Here is a 15,095-nt window from a genome sequence, read left to right on the forward strand (position 1 = left end):
ATGGACATCTTTTTAACAATCCTGTGAATTGGATCCTGTTTTTCCTCCTTTGGCTGAAAAGATACACATGTGAGAAATACACACAGGTCTATTCTCAAACCCAAATCTGTCCAACTTTATAAAGGCCACTGTTTCTCCAACTTGTTCCATCTACATAAGCCTATGATAGAAATTGGTACAGTTTTATTCTGGAAATACCAGTTCTCTTCCTCATCATTAATTGCATGTTGTATTTAAGGACCTGGGTTTGGGTTGTGTGGCATCCTATTTTGGAACTTTGAAGATACCTGAAGACAAAGTTCTAGATGAAGTTCAAAAATCTTACCCTAAAAAAAGTCCCTGTTTATTTAGTTACTCAGGGTTCCCTGAGCCAGCAGTCAGAAATCTCATCCCTCCCATTCTACAACTTCCCCCAAATGACTCTGAACCCAATATATGTAATACTTAAGCCATGAAGTCTTCAATTCTCTAAAAAGAAGAAATTTGACTGTTGAACAGGGGATCTCAAAAGATCTTCTCCGAAACTCTGATTTTGAAGTCACTTTAAAGTGTGAAAAGAGGGCTTCCCTGGTGGCGCAGTGGTTAAGAACCCACCTGCCAATGCAGGGGACACGGGTTTGAGCCCTGGTCCGGGAAGATCCCACATGCTGCGGAGCAACTAAGCCTATGTGCCACAACTACTGAGCCTGTACTCTTGAGCCCACGAGCCACAACTACTGAGCCCGTGCACCACAACTACTGAGCCTGAACTCTAGAGCCCACAAGTCACAACTCCTGAGCCCGTGTGCCACAACTGCTGAAGCCTGCGCACCTAGAGCCCGTGCTCCACAACAAGAGACGCCACCACAATGAGAAGCCCAGGCACAGTAACAAAGACCCAACACAACCAAAAATAAATAATAAATTAATTAATTAATTTTAAAAAATAAAATAAAATATGAAAAGAGATTTTTTTCCAACATCTGCCTTTCCCACCTTCTTTATTAAAATTTTTTATTAGATAGTTGATACAAAAGTTATTTTATAAAATATGTGCAGGGTTTAAGGAACAGCAGTACAGTACCCATGTGTCCACCATCTCATGTGAGAAAGAGAACATGGCCTTACAAGCCCAGAGGGGCCCCTCCCACACCCAGCTCGGGAAAAGGGGTGACGCTGTTCTGAATCTAATGTTTATTCTCACGTGTTTTAAACTGTTTTTGCCACATAGCCTTGTACCCTTAAGCAATAAGTTAGTTTTGCATTTTTTGCTTTATTAAATCATACCTGTGTCTGTTATTTTATTTTTGCTGTTTTGTACACTGTTTAATATTCCTGAGTGTCATCCCTGGGGTGTGTAGCTGTATTTCATTGTCTTCACCGCTGTATAATCCTCCACTCCATGACTGACTGCTGCTGAGAACTTCTGGTGCACATGTGTAAGAAAGAGGGCAGTACTGCCTCAGCTTTTCTAGAAGGTGCTAAATGATGCCCAGAGTGGTGGCATACCACAGTTTTTGAGAGTATGCTACATTTTAAAGATTTCTTTAATATGTTTTCTCTTCCTGTTTATTTTCTATAGTTTTTCTACTGTAAAAAAAATCATATGCTAACTATAGAAAAGTTTTCAGAAAATGAAAAAAGGGAGAGAAAAAACATTGTTCATAATCCCACCAGCCAAAAACAGCTTCTGTTAATATTTTTATGTATTTTTCCAGGATTTTTTCCTTTGGTTGGTTTGTGGTTTACTGTTGTCTTATTGTTGATGTTGTAAACTAATGGTTAGCGTACATTTTACTTATATTTGGAATTTGCTTTTATTCATTTAATATCACTAAATTCTTTTTTCCATATTATATAATCCTAGTACACATAATGTTTAATGGCCAGATGTTCTACCAGAGCGATATACCATAACTAAATTACTTTTTGCCTACTTTTGAACAATTTATTTTGAGATCAAATTTTTTTATAATTTTTTTTTCCTGCACTCCAGGAGTATTTCTTTGGCAATATTCAACATTAAGTTGAATTGTAGTTATTTAATTGTGTGTTCTCAGATGTTCTCATCACTTACAACCAAGGCTTTTCATTCGTACTTCTCTTCCTGTGCCGTTCAAAATGTCTAAGGAGTCTTTTTCCATTTTTGGTCCTTCAAATTAAGTAGTTTAACAATAATAAAGTAATTTGTAATGGATTTATTTTTACCCATGTGGGTTATTAGTTTGTTTATAATTTGAGCATTTAAGATTCCCCATCCTTAAGCTGTAGACATTGTTGGTAGGGATACAGTATGGCAGAACACTTATGCAGGAGTGTTTGGTCATATCTAGCAAAATTCTGTGTACGTTTATTTTGACCCAGAAGTCCCACTTCTATGCGTCTGTCCCAGAGCTACAGTGGCCAAAGTATGAAATGACTTGTGTACAAGGCTACTCATTGAAGCACTGTTTATAACTGCAAAAGAAGGAAACAATCCAAATGTCCATCACTAGGTGACTGATTAGATTATCTCACCTCCATGCACAGAGGAATACTATACAGCTATAAAAAGGAACAAGAAAGCTTTATTACTAGGGAGCTATCTCTAGGATATGGCCAGATGAAAAAAGCAAAGGACAGAGCATGTATGTAGTATGCTACATTTTGTATGTTCATAAATGAATATGAAGTAATAATATGTATTTTATACTTTCAAAAAACAATGGAAAAAGTAAATCATTAATAAAAATTGTTACATATAAGAGGGAATAGGGAGGAAGCAGACCCTCTCTGAACATGCTTTGTTTTGTAAGTTTGACTTGGAAATAAATGTTTTCTATAGTTTCCTATACTTAAAAGTTAAATTACAAGAGCATATTTTACAAATCCGAACCAAATTTTTTTAAGGTCGTTCAACATATTTCTAAGTTAGTGGCAAAATCACATGAAGAATTATTTCAGATCACTTTGAGCCTGGTAGTTTCAGGGCACATCTCAGAACAAAAATCCACAAAAATATTTCATTGTCATCAGTGGGTTTGTGTTTGTGAGAATGTTGGTATAGTAAGATAAAGCGAATAAGTTAATGTAGTTAGGAACAAAGATTTTAAGAATAAGAGAGAAGTAATAAGATCAAAGAAGCTAAGTGAAATCTGTGATCTTTAATTCGGAATTTAACAGTGTGAACTCAGGATTTTTTTTTCTATAAAAATGTTTATTTCCGTGCCTATTGAAAAGGCCTAGAAGTAGTGATAACCAGCAGGCCTGAAGTCCTAGTGCCCAGATTCTGTTCGGAAAGTTAATGTTTTCCACTAAAAAGTGCCAGGACTCCCTGGGGAAATGGCAGATTCCAGTTCTGGGACAGGAAGTACAGAAGCTAAGCCTGGACTTCCTGTGCCTGAAAGTGGTGGCACTGTCAACGACTAGTGGGGTCGTGTCACTTCCCCACAGCTTGAAGGGGCTCCCGCCCGTCACAGGGGAGAGGGGGGTGCAGTTTGAGTATCAAAGACAAGAGTGACCATATCAAGTATCTAAACAAATGGTAATTAAAACTTTTTTGGTCACCTTTGGAAGTTGCTAGGGCACCAACTTGTTCTGAAATAAAAGGAATCAACCCCCTATTTTACCTGTTTTATATGGAGTGTATTTCAAGGAAACCATATTTTCTAAAAAATTCTTTATAGACATCACATCTAATAAACACAGGAAAAATGATGGAATTACAAAGTTGCCATTTTTGCTGCTTCCTTGACTTAATGAACCTCAACAGCAAACATCAGTGGCTGCTAAAACCTTTTGGTGAAATGTTCTCGTTGAGATAGTCCCCACCCCCATGAAGTATTTTTGCCAGCAAAAAATGAACCTGAGTCTCTTGGAGCCTTGGTCCTAAACACCAGTACAGGAAGTCGGGAAGATGGTAGAACATGTCAGCATCGGGGAAGATCACCACATCCATAATGCAGGAGATGCTACAGAAAAAAATGGCTCAGTTTCCACAAATAAATGACATGGGGGGAAAAGGAGGGGAAACTGTTAAAAATTAAGAAGTTTAAGAGAGAACAATCAAATGTAGTGTTCATTTTGTTGGTGTGATAATGACACTGTGGCTGTATTACAGTTTTTTAATCTTTTAGATGCACACATGGAAATACTGTATTTATAGGCGAAATGATATGATTGGGGTTGGCTTTAAGGTTGCCCATGCCCCGGACCCTCCACATCCCCCAACAAGTGGGCAGGAGTAGATGAGGCCCCAGAAGAAAGGTGGTGATGGTTGAAGCTGGGTATTGTTGGGTACCTGGGAGTTCGTTGTGGGTTGCTACTCTCTCTACTTTGTGTTTCGTTGAAATTTCCGTAGTAAAAATTAGCAACAGTAATTCCCCATACAGGGAAGAAGTGGTAATCAGTACCTCAAAAATTGAATCCCTCTTATTGACTGTAGGATTCAGTGGGTCCTCTTGTCTACTGTGGTCCTCAAAGCTTGTCTAGGATGGCACTGGGAAGAGCTGAAGTGCAGGTCTTGGCTTTGTTAAATGTCATCGGCTGCCCCACTGCACCAGGTGCAGGTGTGTTAATAGGATGGCCCATCCTAGTTGCTTATCTAGCACCATGGCCTAGAAGGGTCGATTCTCCTCTCTGCATGTGTCGTTGAGATTGCACCCAACTAAAAGAGATCTCGGTCTAAAGGGAGGAAATGCACCCCAAAAAGGCATTCACCCCAGAGTACTTCTGTAAACACAGGGCATATTTCATTCCAAAATTAGCCTTTCTGTTACTCTCCCCCCTAAAATGAAATACTTAGGTGTGACTCTAAAATAAATATGTACAAGCTCTATATGAGGAAAACTACAAAACTGGTGAAAAAAATTAAAGATGTAAATAAATGGAGGTATTCCACACGCATGGATAGGAGGACTCAACAGTATCAAGATGTCAGTTCTTCCCAACTATAGGAGCGATGCAACCCCAACTAAAATTCTAGCAAGTTATTTTGTGAATATCAACAAACTCATTCTGAAGTTTATATGGAGAAGCAGCGGACCCAGAACAGCCAACACAGTGGTGAAGAAGAGCAGGTTGGAGGACTGACACTTCCCACCTTCAAGACTTCATATAAAGCTGCAGACATCAAGACAGTATGGTGTTGGTGAAAAAAGAGACAGATAGATCAATGGAACGGAAGAGAGAGCCCAGAAATAGGCCCGCATAAGTATAGTTGAACTGCTCTTTGACAAAGGAGCAAAGGTAATTTAATGGAGAAAGGATAATCTTTTCAACGAATGGTGCTGGAAAAATTACACATCCACAGGCAAAAAACAAATCTAGACACAGGTCTTAAACCCTTCATAAAAATTAACTCAAAATGGATTGTAGACCTAAATGTAAAATACAAGACTGTTAAACTCCTAAAAGATAACATAGAAGAAAATTTAGGTGACCTTGAATTTGGTGATGACTACTGAGGTAACACCAGAAGCACTATCCATAAAAGAAAAAATTGACAAGTTGGACTTCATTAATATAAAAAAACTTCTCGGTGAAAGAGAGAGAGGATGAAAAGACAAGCCACAGACTAGGAGGAAATCTAAATCTTCACAAAACACGTCTGATGAAGGACTGATAATCCAGAATATACAAAGAACTCTCAAGACCCAACAATAAGAAAATCCAATTAAAAAACGGGCAAAAGATCTGAACAGACACCTCACCAAAGAAGGTACACAGATGGCAAATAATCATATGAAAAGATGCTCCACATCATATGTCACTAGGGAATTACAAATTAAAACGACAAGATACTACTCCACGTCTACCAGAATGGCTGAAATCCAGAACACCAAATGCTGGTGAATATGTGGAACAATAACTCATTGATTGCTGGTGGGAATGCAAAATGGTACAGCCACTTTGGAAGAGAGGTTGGCAGTTTCTTACAAAACTAAATCTAATATGATCTAGCAATTGTGCTCCTTGGTATTTACCCAAATGAATTGAAAACTTCTATCTACCCAAAAACCTGCACACGGATATTTGTCACAGTTTTATTTATAATTGCCAAAACTTGGAAGCAACCAACAAGTCCTTCAGTAGGTGGTGAACAGATAAATAAACTGGTCCATCCAGACAGTGGTATTGTTCAGTGCTAAAAAGAAGTGAGCTATCAAGCCATGAGAAGATACGGAGAAACCTAAAGTACACATTACTAAGTGAAAGAAATCAATCCGAAAAGACCAAATATTGTGTGATTCCAACTCTCTGACATTCTGGAAAAGGCAAAACTATGGAGACAGTAAAAAGATCCGTGGTTTCCAGGGGTTGGAGGAATGGGTGAAAAGGTGGAACACGGAATTTCTAGGGAAGTGAAAATACTATGTATGATACTCTAATGATGGATACACGTGATCACACATTTGCCGACACCCATAGACTGTACAACATCAAGAGTGAACCCCAGTGTAAACTGAACTGGAGTTAGTAATAACGTATCAATACCGATTCATCACAGCACCACGCTGATGCTGGGTGTAATGCAGGAGAAATGGGGTTGGGGGGGACCGTACGGCAACTTCCTGCACTTCTGCTCAATTTTCTCTAACCCTAAGACTACTCCATAAAATAAAGTGTATTACTTTTTTACATTAAAACATAAAAAAGAGATTAACCTTTTAGACATCAGGAAAGTACCTTGAATTTAGGTCAGACAGTCTTAAAAGATCTTGTTCTTTGATTTTAGGAGAGTTTAGACAGGTTTACCTTTTGTTGAGATAGCATTTCCTCTCTACAGATATTTTAGTTTACTGGGAATTTACTGTTGGTTGAAGCTGCTGTTCTGAGTGGTTCAAATTGAACTAGGAAACCAACTTTCAGAATTGCACCCCAGGTTGTGTTGATTTCACTTTCATCGTATGCTATCTCCGACCAATTAGTAGGAGTTTTGAGATCAAAGCATAGGTAAGATCTTGAGTTGAGGAAGGGTGTTTTCTCGGGGTCTCCATTCATGACACCAGATGATAAAGGCTCCTCTGTCCTCTGGCAGCGGCGGGACTCATGCACACGTTCAACGCCCACGCGGCCACTGACATCACGGGCTTCGGGATCCTGGGCCACGCGCAGAACCTGGCCAAGCAGCAGAGGAATGAGGTGTCCTTTGTGATTCACAACCTCCCAGTCCTGGCCAAGATGGCAGCCGTGAGCAAGGCCTGCGGGAACATGTTTGGCCTCATGCACGGGACCTGCCCAGAGACATCAGGTACCACCAGGGCCCCAGGCTGGGTTGAGGGTTAAGCAGGGAGGCCAGTGGGATGTCCCCGAGGAGGAGGAAACCAGGTCCAGGAGCTGGACACCCCCCAACCCCATATGAGGTTTTGGCTGCAAGGCTTCTCAGCCCCCTGCAGCGTCTCCCTGCCTGTGATGCCGTCCTGCCTGTGATGAGCAGTGTCATTTGCAGTCCAGAGTTTGTGTGTTTGGTGATGGGATGGGAGGGAGGGAGGGCGGATATGGGGAAAATAGGTCATCATTCAGTTTCCATTGACAACTCAGCATTTTAAATAATCCATTTATCCATAGGTTACATTGAAGAGGCTGTATTTGCAAAAAAAAGTCTAAAATTGCTGTTTTGAGATGAAATAGTATACTATGTCTCCAAAGTACCATTTTTTTTTGTCCCTTTTTTTTTTTCTCTCTCTCTTTACCTGGATCTCTGTTTCATCTTTTCAGTTCCCCCGCCCCCCTCTTTTCTCCCCCTAGTTTCTTTTACTTCTTATTTTATTTTTTCTATAACTCAGTAGTTTCCCTACCCTGGTAAAACAATTGAATCATCTGGGCATTAAGAAAAATACCCATGCCTAAGACTGGACCCCTAGGAAACCTAATTAAGTCAGTCTGGGGTGGGCCTGGTCATGAGAAATTCTGACGCCCAGAGGCCAAGACCACAAAGCCCCACCCACGCACAAGCCCTGTAGGGGGGCCTGGGGTCTCTGGTGGGCCTCTCATGGCAGTAGAGAGGACCCTGCCACTTCCTGGCCTCGAAAGAGATATGAAATCCATTTCCTAGAAATAAGCTCCAGGAGGGCAACTGAAGTGCTAGTAGAAGGGCTCCTGCCGGCTGGAGGGCATGGAATCAGCTGGAATAAACTGACGAATATTCGCAACTAAGGCAGCGTGTCTCTGTTCAAATATGGGACGTTTTCCCTTTTCTGTAAAAGTGTAGTATATATTTTTTCCTGATTCGTGTTTCTTCTACTTACAAGTGTATGAAATGTTCTGGCCTAGCTACTCAAGTACCAATGAAGATTTCTTTTCATATATCTTATATTTTTTCTATTTTGAAGATAATGACAGAGCCAGTGACAGAACCCAGATACTTTGAGGCACGCACACTTTCTTCCTGACCTTAATTTTTAATTTTAAAAAATATATATATATACCAAAAGCCTTTTATTGTAAAATGAGGACTCCATGTAGAGAATCAAATAGAAAAGGAAAAGTTCTCTTTTGTCTTTAAATAACCCTTTCAGCGCAGCCTGGAAAAGATAGCCTCCACGTATATTACTGAGCCTCAAACACCTCACTCCTACCTCCACAGCGTCAGACGATTCACAGGTGGGGCATTTTCATGATTTAAAGTGTGTTGCGTGTGTGCTGAAATACAGTAGGAGCTGACCGAGGAGCTGCTTAACGACTCCGCAGTGTAGTCTGTGGAAGAGGTGAAGGCGGCGCAGCCGGCTTCTCGGTAGAATGTAGCTCAGTGCAGACGTGTTCTAGAGAGATAGTGGCAGGGAGACTGCAGACACAGCATCACAGTTGATGGTAATCCTTTTTTCTTTTTTCTCCCCTTGCCAGGAGGCCTTCTAATCTGTTTACCGCGTGAGCAAGCAGCTCGGTTCTGTGCAGAGATAAAGTCCCCCAAATACGGTGAAGGCCACCAAGCATGGATTATTGGGATCGTGGAGAAGGGTAACCGCACGGCCAGGATCATAGACAAACCCCGGATCATCGAGGTCGCGCCACAGGTGGCCACCCAGAATGTGAACCCCACACCTGGTGCCACCTCTTAATCTAGGCCGAGGCAGCTGTGTGGTTTTGTTTTTAAATAGCTCTATTTCCTTTATCATCATTTCAATTAAAGACTATAAACAACAATGAAAAAAATCTCATTGTGTCTACACATCTGGTGACCTTAGGTCGATTTGTGAGTGGATGCAATTAATCAAATAAAATCCATTGCCTTTTTTTCCCGTTACATTAACTGAAGATGCACCTGATCTTGAGGCAGCTTCTGAGTTGAGAATTATATTGTTATCCAATACTGTTGATTCATTTTGAATCTTTAGACACTTATCTCTTGCCGAGTAGGCTCTTTTTAAAGGTGCTTTCACGTAGCACGGACATTACCCATCGTAGTGTCAAACAGCAGTTTGTGTCTTTTCATTTTGTGTATATTTATCAGTATCAGTCTGATCCTTTTTGAAGTGTCTGGAATGGTATTCTGGAAAGACAGAATTGGTGAGTGAGTGACAAAATGGTACCCCAGTAGCGAGAGGGTTGCGTGAGTCCTTTGAGTCTTCTAATTCCAGAGCATCTCTTTGACCCAAGAGTGCATTCAGTTAAACCAGGCAAGTGCTTAACTCTGCATGGGAAGCACTTTGAAGACTAAAAAGAAATGTTACTTCTTTGTTTTGTAGCCTTCCTAATACTTACAGTAATATCATTAACTGTTTTCTTTATCAATAGCAAAAAAGGACACTTTCTGCAATGTAATTAGATGTTCGATAGCGCAGCAAGGAATTGCCCTCCGAAAGGGGGTTCGTGTATAATACTCATTTACAAGTCAACATATAATTAGCTACACAAATAATTTTTAAATATAATCAAAAATAAAGACTGTTCTGTGGATAGTAGTGTTTAATACATTTTATATTTTGTATGGTGATTTCAGGCCTTTTGATTTCTTAAAATCAGCGGCTATTTAGCCTGATCCTTAGCATTACTTTGTCCTTTGCGCCAGTACTTTTCCGTGCACGCTTCCTGTGATCTGTGTGGAAACGCGTATCGCCAGCTGTGCAGCTCGGACTTCGACTTGTTATTCAAATAAATATTTAATTTTTTTTATTGCTCTTGTATAATCAGATGCCCCTTTTAGTATTATTTTAGAAGCATCGGGAGGGTTTTGGCTAAAATACAGTTTATTGGGGGAAAACTAGATTTTAGTTTTATAAACTTTTAAGTCTTTCACGGGACCTATATTTTCTTGAGGTAAATTTTGTAGTTCTAGAACAAATAGGCAATCTAAAAAGGTGTTTATCGGTGTTAACTTAAAAACAGAGGCTTCCTTATACTTTCACCTATGGAATGCGTAGGGGGGGGCTCCTGTCCTCAAGCACAAGTGCACTGATTCCTCACGTGTCTGCGCTGGAAGCTTCTGAGCGCTTCCTGCCTGCAGGCGCCGAAGCCGAGAGAACAGCCAGACTTCTTGCCAAAGGAAACCACCACCTGGGAGACGAAGCCCTGGAAGAGGCTCCACCCTGGACGCGTCCTTCTTCAGGGGCCAAAGCGCAGCCTCTTCGCACGTGTTACTGGAACTCAAGCCATAAGTTCGGTGCGCGGGACCGAGGGGCTGCCGCAGAACTGAAATTAATTGGACGTTTTATAGGAATTGAAACCCATGTTGGTCCTCAAAAGCTACAAGCAGGTGGTCTGCAAAATAAAATGTGTTGGAAACCTGAGTAAGAGAAACATACTGTTGAGCTTTTTTTTTCTTTCTTTCTTTCTTTAAATACAGGCGTGACGGCTAAATCTGAACTACTTTCAATGTTGACCATGTCTTGAATGCTGATGGTTTCCTTGGTGGCAGGTCTGCTGAGAGGAAGTGAGCCAATTGAATGATGCACTTGAGGAAATCATCTTCGTGAAGATTCATGTTTATAAAGAGAAAATGCTGGGTACTTACTTAGAAGTCCATGTAATCGAGGAGGAAGAACTGGGCTTTAAAGGGGTGTTTCTTAGAGAGCGAGTCCACATCACACCTGCATCAGAATCACCTGGGGATGCTTGTCCCAGTCAAACTGTTGGGCCCACCGCAGGCCAACAGCATCAGAATTCGGGGGGGTGGGACTAGGGAAGCCCGCTTAAGTGAGCGCCCTGCGTGGCTAGGCACACTCGTTGCAGAGGCACCGAGGGAGGGAGAGACCTTGCTTTTACCACACGCTTTTCTGGGAATTTTCAAGTCTTGACCATTCTGTTTATTGACATCTGGGTCCAACAAAACAAAACAAACAAAAAAACCCCAAGTTATCTTGCACGTTCTTTGAAGAATCAAGTGATTGTCACTGAGTATTTGAGTTCTTGGCAAAATCTATGGAGACTATTTTAAAATTCGGTGAACGGTTAATAAATAGGCAATTATTTGACTTTCTGGTAGCACTTTAAAACTTCACACTGAGGCGTGTTCATCTTGGTATAGAGATTTATTGCCTTTCAACCCTATGATGTTTTGGCATCCAAAAATACAGTTTGTTAGAATGCACAGCATTGGTGAGGACAGCCTACAGAGCCTGGACCCTGAGGAGCTCAGTAATTCCTTTAGGAAACAGGAGTCATTTGCCAGTGAATATCAAAGCTGGGTCTGTTAATTGCACAGGCTGTGTTGAAGGATTTATTGTGATTCAGTCCAGGAAAAGAAACAAGTACTGTGTTAAGCGATATGTACTTTGGGGCTCAGTATTTTTAAATAACTTAGTATATTGTAGTTTCCAAATTCTGCATGCCTTATTATGAATAAATGCAAGCGTTTCAAAATCATTCTGATTGTAGATGTATAAGCCAGCAGTTTCCAGCCTGAATTTAGCATTGCCCTTGAAAGAGTTAATCTGAACTCTAAATTTTACAGTGTTATTCTGTAAAGAAAGACCAGAATAGCTATACTATTCTTAATTTTTAGAAGTAATAAAGCAAGCATAGATGTTGATGCTTCAGATACTTAACTGTCACGTGTGCACGTGTGTGTGTGTGTGTGTAAGTGTGTATATATCTCCCTGAGCTGCTCATTTCCACACCAACTCACCCTTTCCCTCTAGATTAGGTAATGGCTGCGTAGACAATATAATTTACTTTGAACGGTAATTTGTACCTTTTCTCATTAAAGATCCACAGTGAACCATGCAATTATTAAATGTGCCAGGGTCCACCAGGAAAACCCACAAAGCCCTGGTCTTAAAAGTGGAGCATTAGAATATCATTTTGCCTCTGGTTTTGTCTCCGTGTCTTGAAAGACTGGGAGTCGGTGGATTGTCTTGCCTTCATCCAGTGAAACAATCGGTAAGATGGGGAGTTCACAGGTGTCTAGACACGTTCAAGAATTGCCGGAGGGACTTCCCTGGCGGTCCAGTGGATAAGACTCCGTGCTCCTAATGCAGAGGGCCCGGGTTCGATCCCTAGTCAGGGAACTAGATCCCACATGCTGCAACTAAAGATCCCACACGCTGCAACTAAAGATCCCCCATGCTGCAACGAAGACCCGGCATAGCCAAAATAAATAAATAAATAAATATTTAAAAAAAAAAATCGCTGGAATCCAAGTCCGCAATCAATGCCAATTGCTTTGGGTTAGTCAGCAAACACTGGGGGAAGAGGGTTCCTATGGTTCACAGTCCTTGAATATCTGAACTCTGAGAATGCAGTTGACGTTTTCAGCGGTTTCTGACGGTCCTTCCAGTACTGTTGCCTCTGGAGGGGGTCTGTGCTTGGGAGGACTGCATATCCAAAACCCATCGAAGCTTCGTGTGAGGAAACAGAAGACCCACGAGAGTGCTGATCTGGTGGCGGAGGTCAGCGTGCTGTCTCCTCTCTGCATTTCAGGGACGTCAGCCTGCTCACACTGAAGTTTAGGGAGACCGATGAAACGTTACGTTGGTCATTACCAATGATCAAGTCCTATATCTTGCCTGGTTCTTAAAGCAGAGCCGTATAAAACTGGTGTCTCAAACACAGCCCTGCTTTGGTCCATTTTGAAAAAATGAAGAAAATGGTAAGAGCTGAGCATTGCTGTTTTGTTTTTTTTTTATAAAAAGGCAGATTTTATTTCTAGTACATTAATAAATAATACAAAGGAATCAGAAGACAGCCAACCTGGACGATTTTAAAAGTTAAAGGGACTTCCCTGGTGGTCCAGTGGTTAAGACTCCACGCTTCCACTGCAGGGGGCACGGGCTTGATCCCTGGTCAGGGAACTAAGATCCCTCAAGCCGTGCAGCACGGCCAAAAAAAAAAAAAGGTAAAAAAGTTTAAAATTAAAAAAAAAAAAGTTATAGAAGTAAGTGGCCATGGCCACCTTATGCCAGTGAAATCGGTCTAGTAAGTCTACCTACATTATGAAGTTTTGGGGTGTTGCTTCAAGTCCAGGGAACATTTATTTATTTCCCCCTTTTTATTTTGAAAAAAATTAAACATGGAAAAGAAGGAATAGTAGAATGGACACTCCTAGAAATGTTAAGTTGTTGCTATTTTACCACACTTCTTTCTCTCCATGTTTAACACAAGCAGGCACACATTCATACATATATACATACACACTCTGGTTTGGCTGTGACCAAGCCACTCACATAGGTAGACTGCAGACTTGGTGACACTGTGAGTGGCAGGTGAGGGACGTCACACTGTCCTAGCAGGTATTTTCCTCGGCTAAGCAGACTGCCTTGCCTCTGGCCATGGTGTTTTCATGGCAGTTTTTATATTTTAAGGGAAGAATGAAAGAATTTCCAGAGTCTGAAATAATGGAGGTGAACAAAACTAAGAGAAATGCCAAACGAGTAATGGAGCTTTTAAAAAATTGGCCATATATTAGATACATTGTTGTGCAACATGTTTCTTTTCACTTAATATACCCTGGACCTAATTTCTTATCATGTTTAATGCCAGAACTATCCCCGTTCACTTCAACCCTCAGGTAGTATCCCCTGGTATGGCTGTAGGATACTCAGGCATTGAAACAGAAATATCGAAGATGTTTCTAATTGTCTCCAGTTCACTCACCTTCAGTTTTGTTGAACACTAATCCTTGAAATGTTGAAAACCTAAATGTTCACTCCTGTTCGAGGCGACAAGCGTTGGCTCAAACACAGTACTTAAGTTCCGTTCCGGGAGCACGTTCATAAGTCCAATTTGTTCATAAGTCCGACAAAGTTAGCCTCGGTACCCAACTAACACAATCAGCTATATAGTACTGTACTGTAATAGGTTTAGAATACTTCTCACACAAATAATACATAAAAAAACACACAAAAAATAAAGAAAATATTTTTAATCTTACAGTACAGTACCTTGAAAAGCCCAGCAGTACAGCACAACAGCTGGCATCCAGGGGCTGGCATCATCGAGTGAGCCGGCAAGAAGAGTTACTGACTGGAGGAGGGGGAGGAGGTGGGAGATGGTAGAGCCGAAGGATCGTCAGCGGTAGGAGACGGAGGGCAAGCTGCAATTTCACGCACGTCTGACGTTGATGGCACAGGTTCTGGTTCCTTGCTGGATTCAAGTCTACCTACCCTCTTGAAAAACGATCCAGTGATGTCTGGGTAGTAGCTCTTTTTTTCTCATCAGAGATGACACGGTAGCACTGGATCGCATTCTGAATGGCTGCTGCAACCTTCGTCTGCCAGTCTACATTCGAGTCCCGTGCCTCAGAAACTAACAGTGCCTCCTCAAATAAAGAAAATCCCCTTGCCGTCTCCTCATCGTGAATCTCTTCAGTTTTTCAGTTTACTTCTTCCTCTTGTCTCTCTTCGTCCTTTCTCTGGAGGCAGATTCCATCAGATCTTCATTAGTAAGCTCGTGTTGCACAGCAAGGAGTTCAATGAGATTGTCCTCTCGCAGATCTAGCTTGAAATAAAGATACTGTACTACTGTACTCTATACAGTACTATAGAGTAAAGTGCACAAAAGCACAACCACTTGTAGAGGATGCACTCACGTGACAGTGTACACCAGACACGTGAACTAACTTACGTGATTGGACATGTAAACGCCGTTCTCATCTGGGAAAGTTTGACACTTGAAGGTTCGTACGTAGGGCACTTACTGAAAATCAATTAACAAGCGCTGCTTACGTGGCCCTGCCAAGTGGGGCCGGCCGGGAGGAAGAT

General features: G+C 41.3%; 1 protein-coding gene across 6 annotated transcripts in view; it reads left to right on the forward strand.

Moving 5' to 3' along the window:
* Positions 1 to 10,695, forward strand: part of SEPHS1 (selenophosphate synthetase 1) — a 28,558-nt gene extending 17,863 nt beyond the window's left edge. For all 6 annotated transcript variants that reach the window (XM_059910506.1, XM_059910521.1, XM_059910494.1 and 3 more), the window contains exons 8-9: positions 6,998 to 7,210; positions 8,803 to 10,695. In XM_059910506.1, coding sequence (XP_059766489.1) covers positions 6,998 to 7,210; positions 8,803 to 9,017 — 428 coding nt within the window. In that variant the 3' untranslated portion in view covers positions 9,018 to 10,695. The remainder of the gene's footprint in view (positions 1 to 6,997; positions 7,211 to 8,802) is intronic.
* The last annotated feature ends 4,400 nt before the right edge of the window (positions 10,696 to 15,095 follow it).

This window comes from Balaenoptera ricei, chromosome 2, assembly GCF_028023285.1.
Source record: "Balaenoptera ricei isolate mBalRic1 chromosome 2, mBalRic1.hap2, whole genome shotgun sequence".
Lineage (NCBI taxonomy): Eukaryota > Metazoa > Chordata > Mammalia > Artiodactyla > Balaenopteridae > Balaenoptera > Balaenoptera ricei.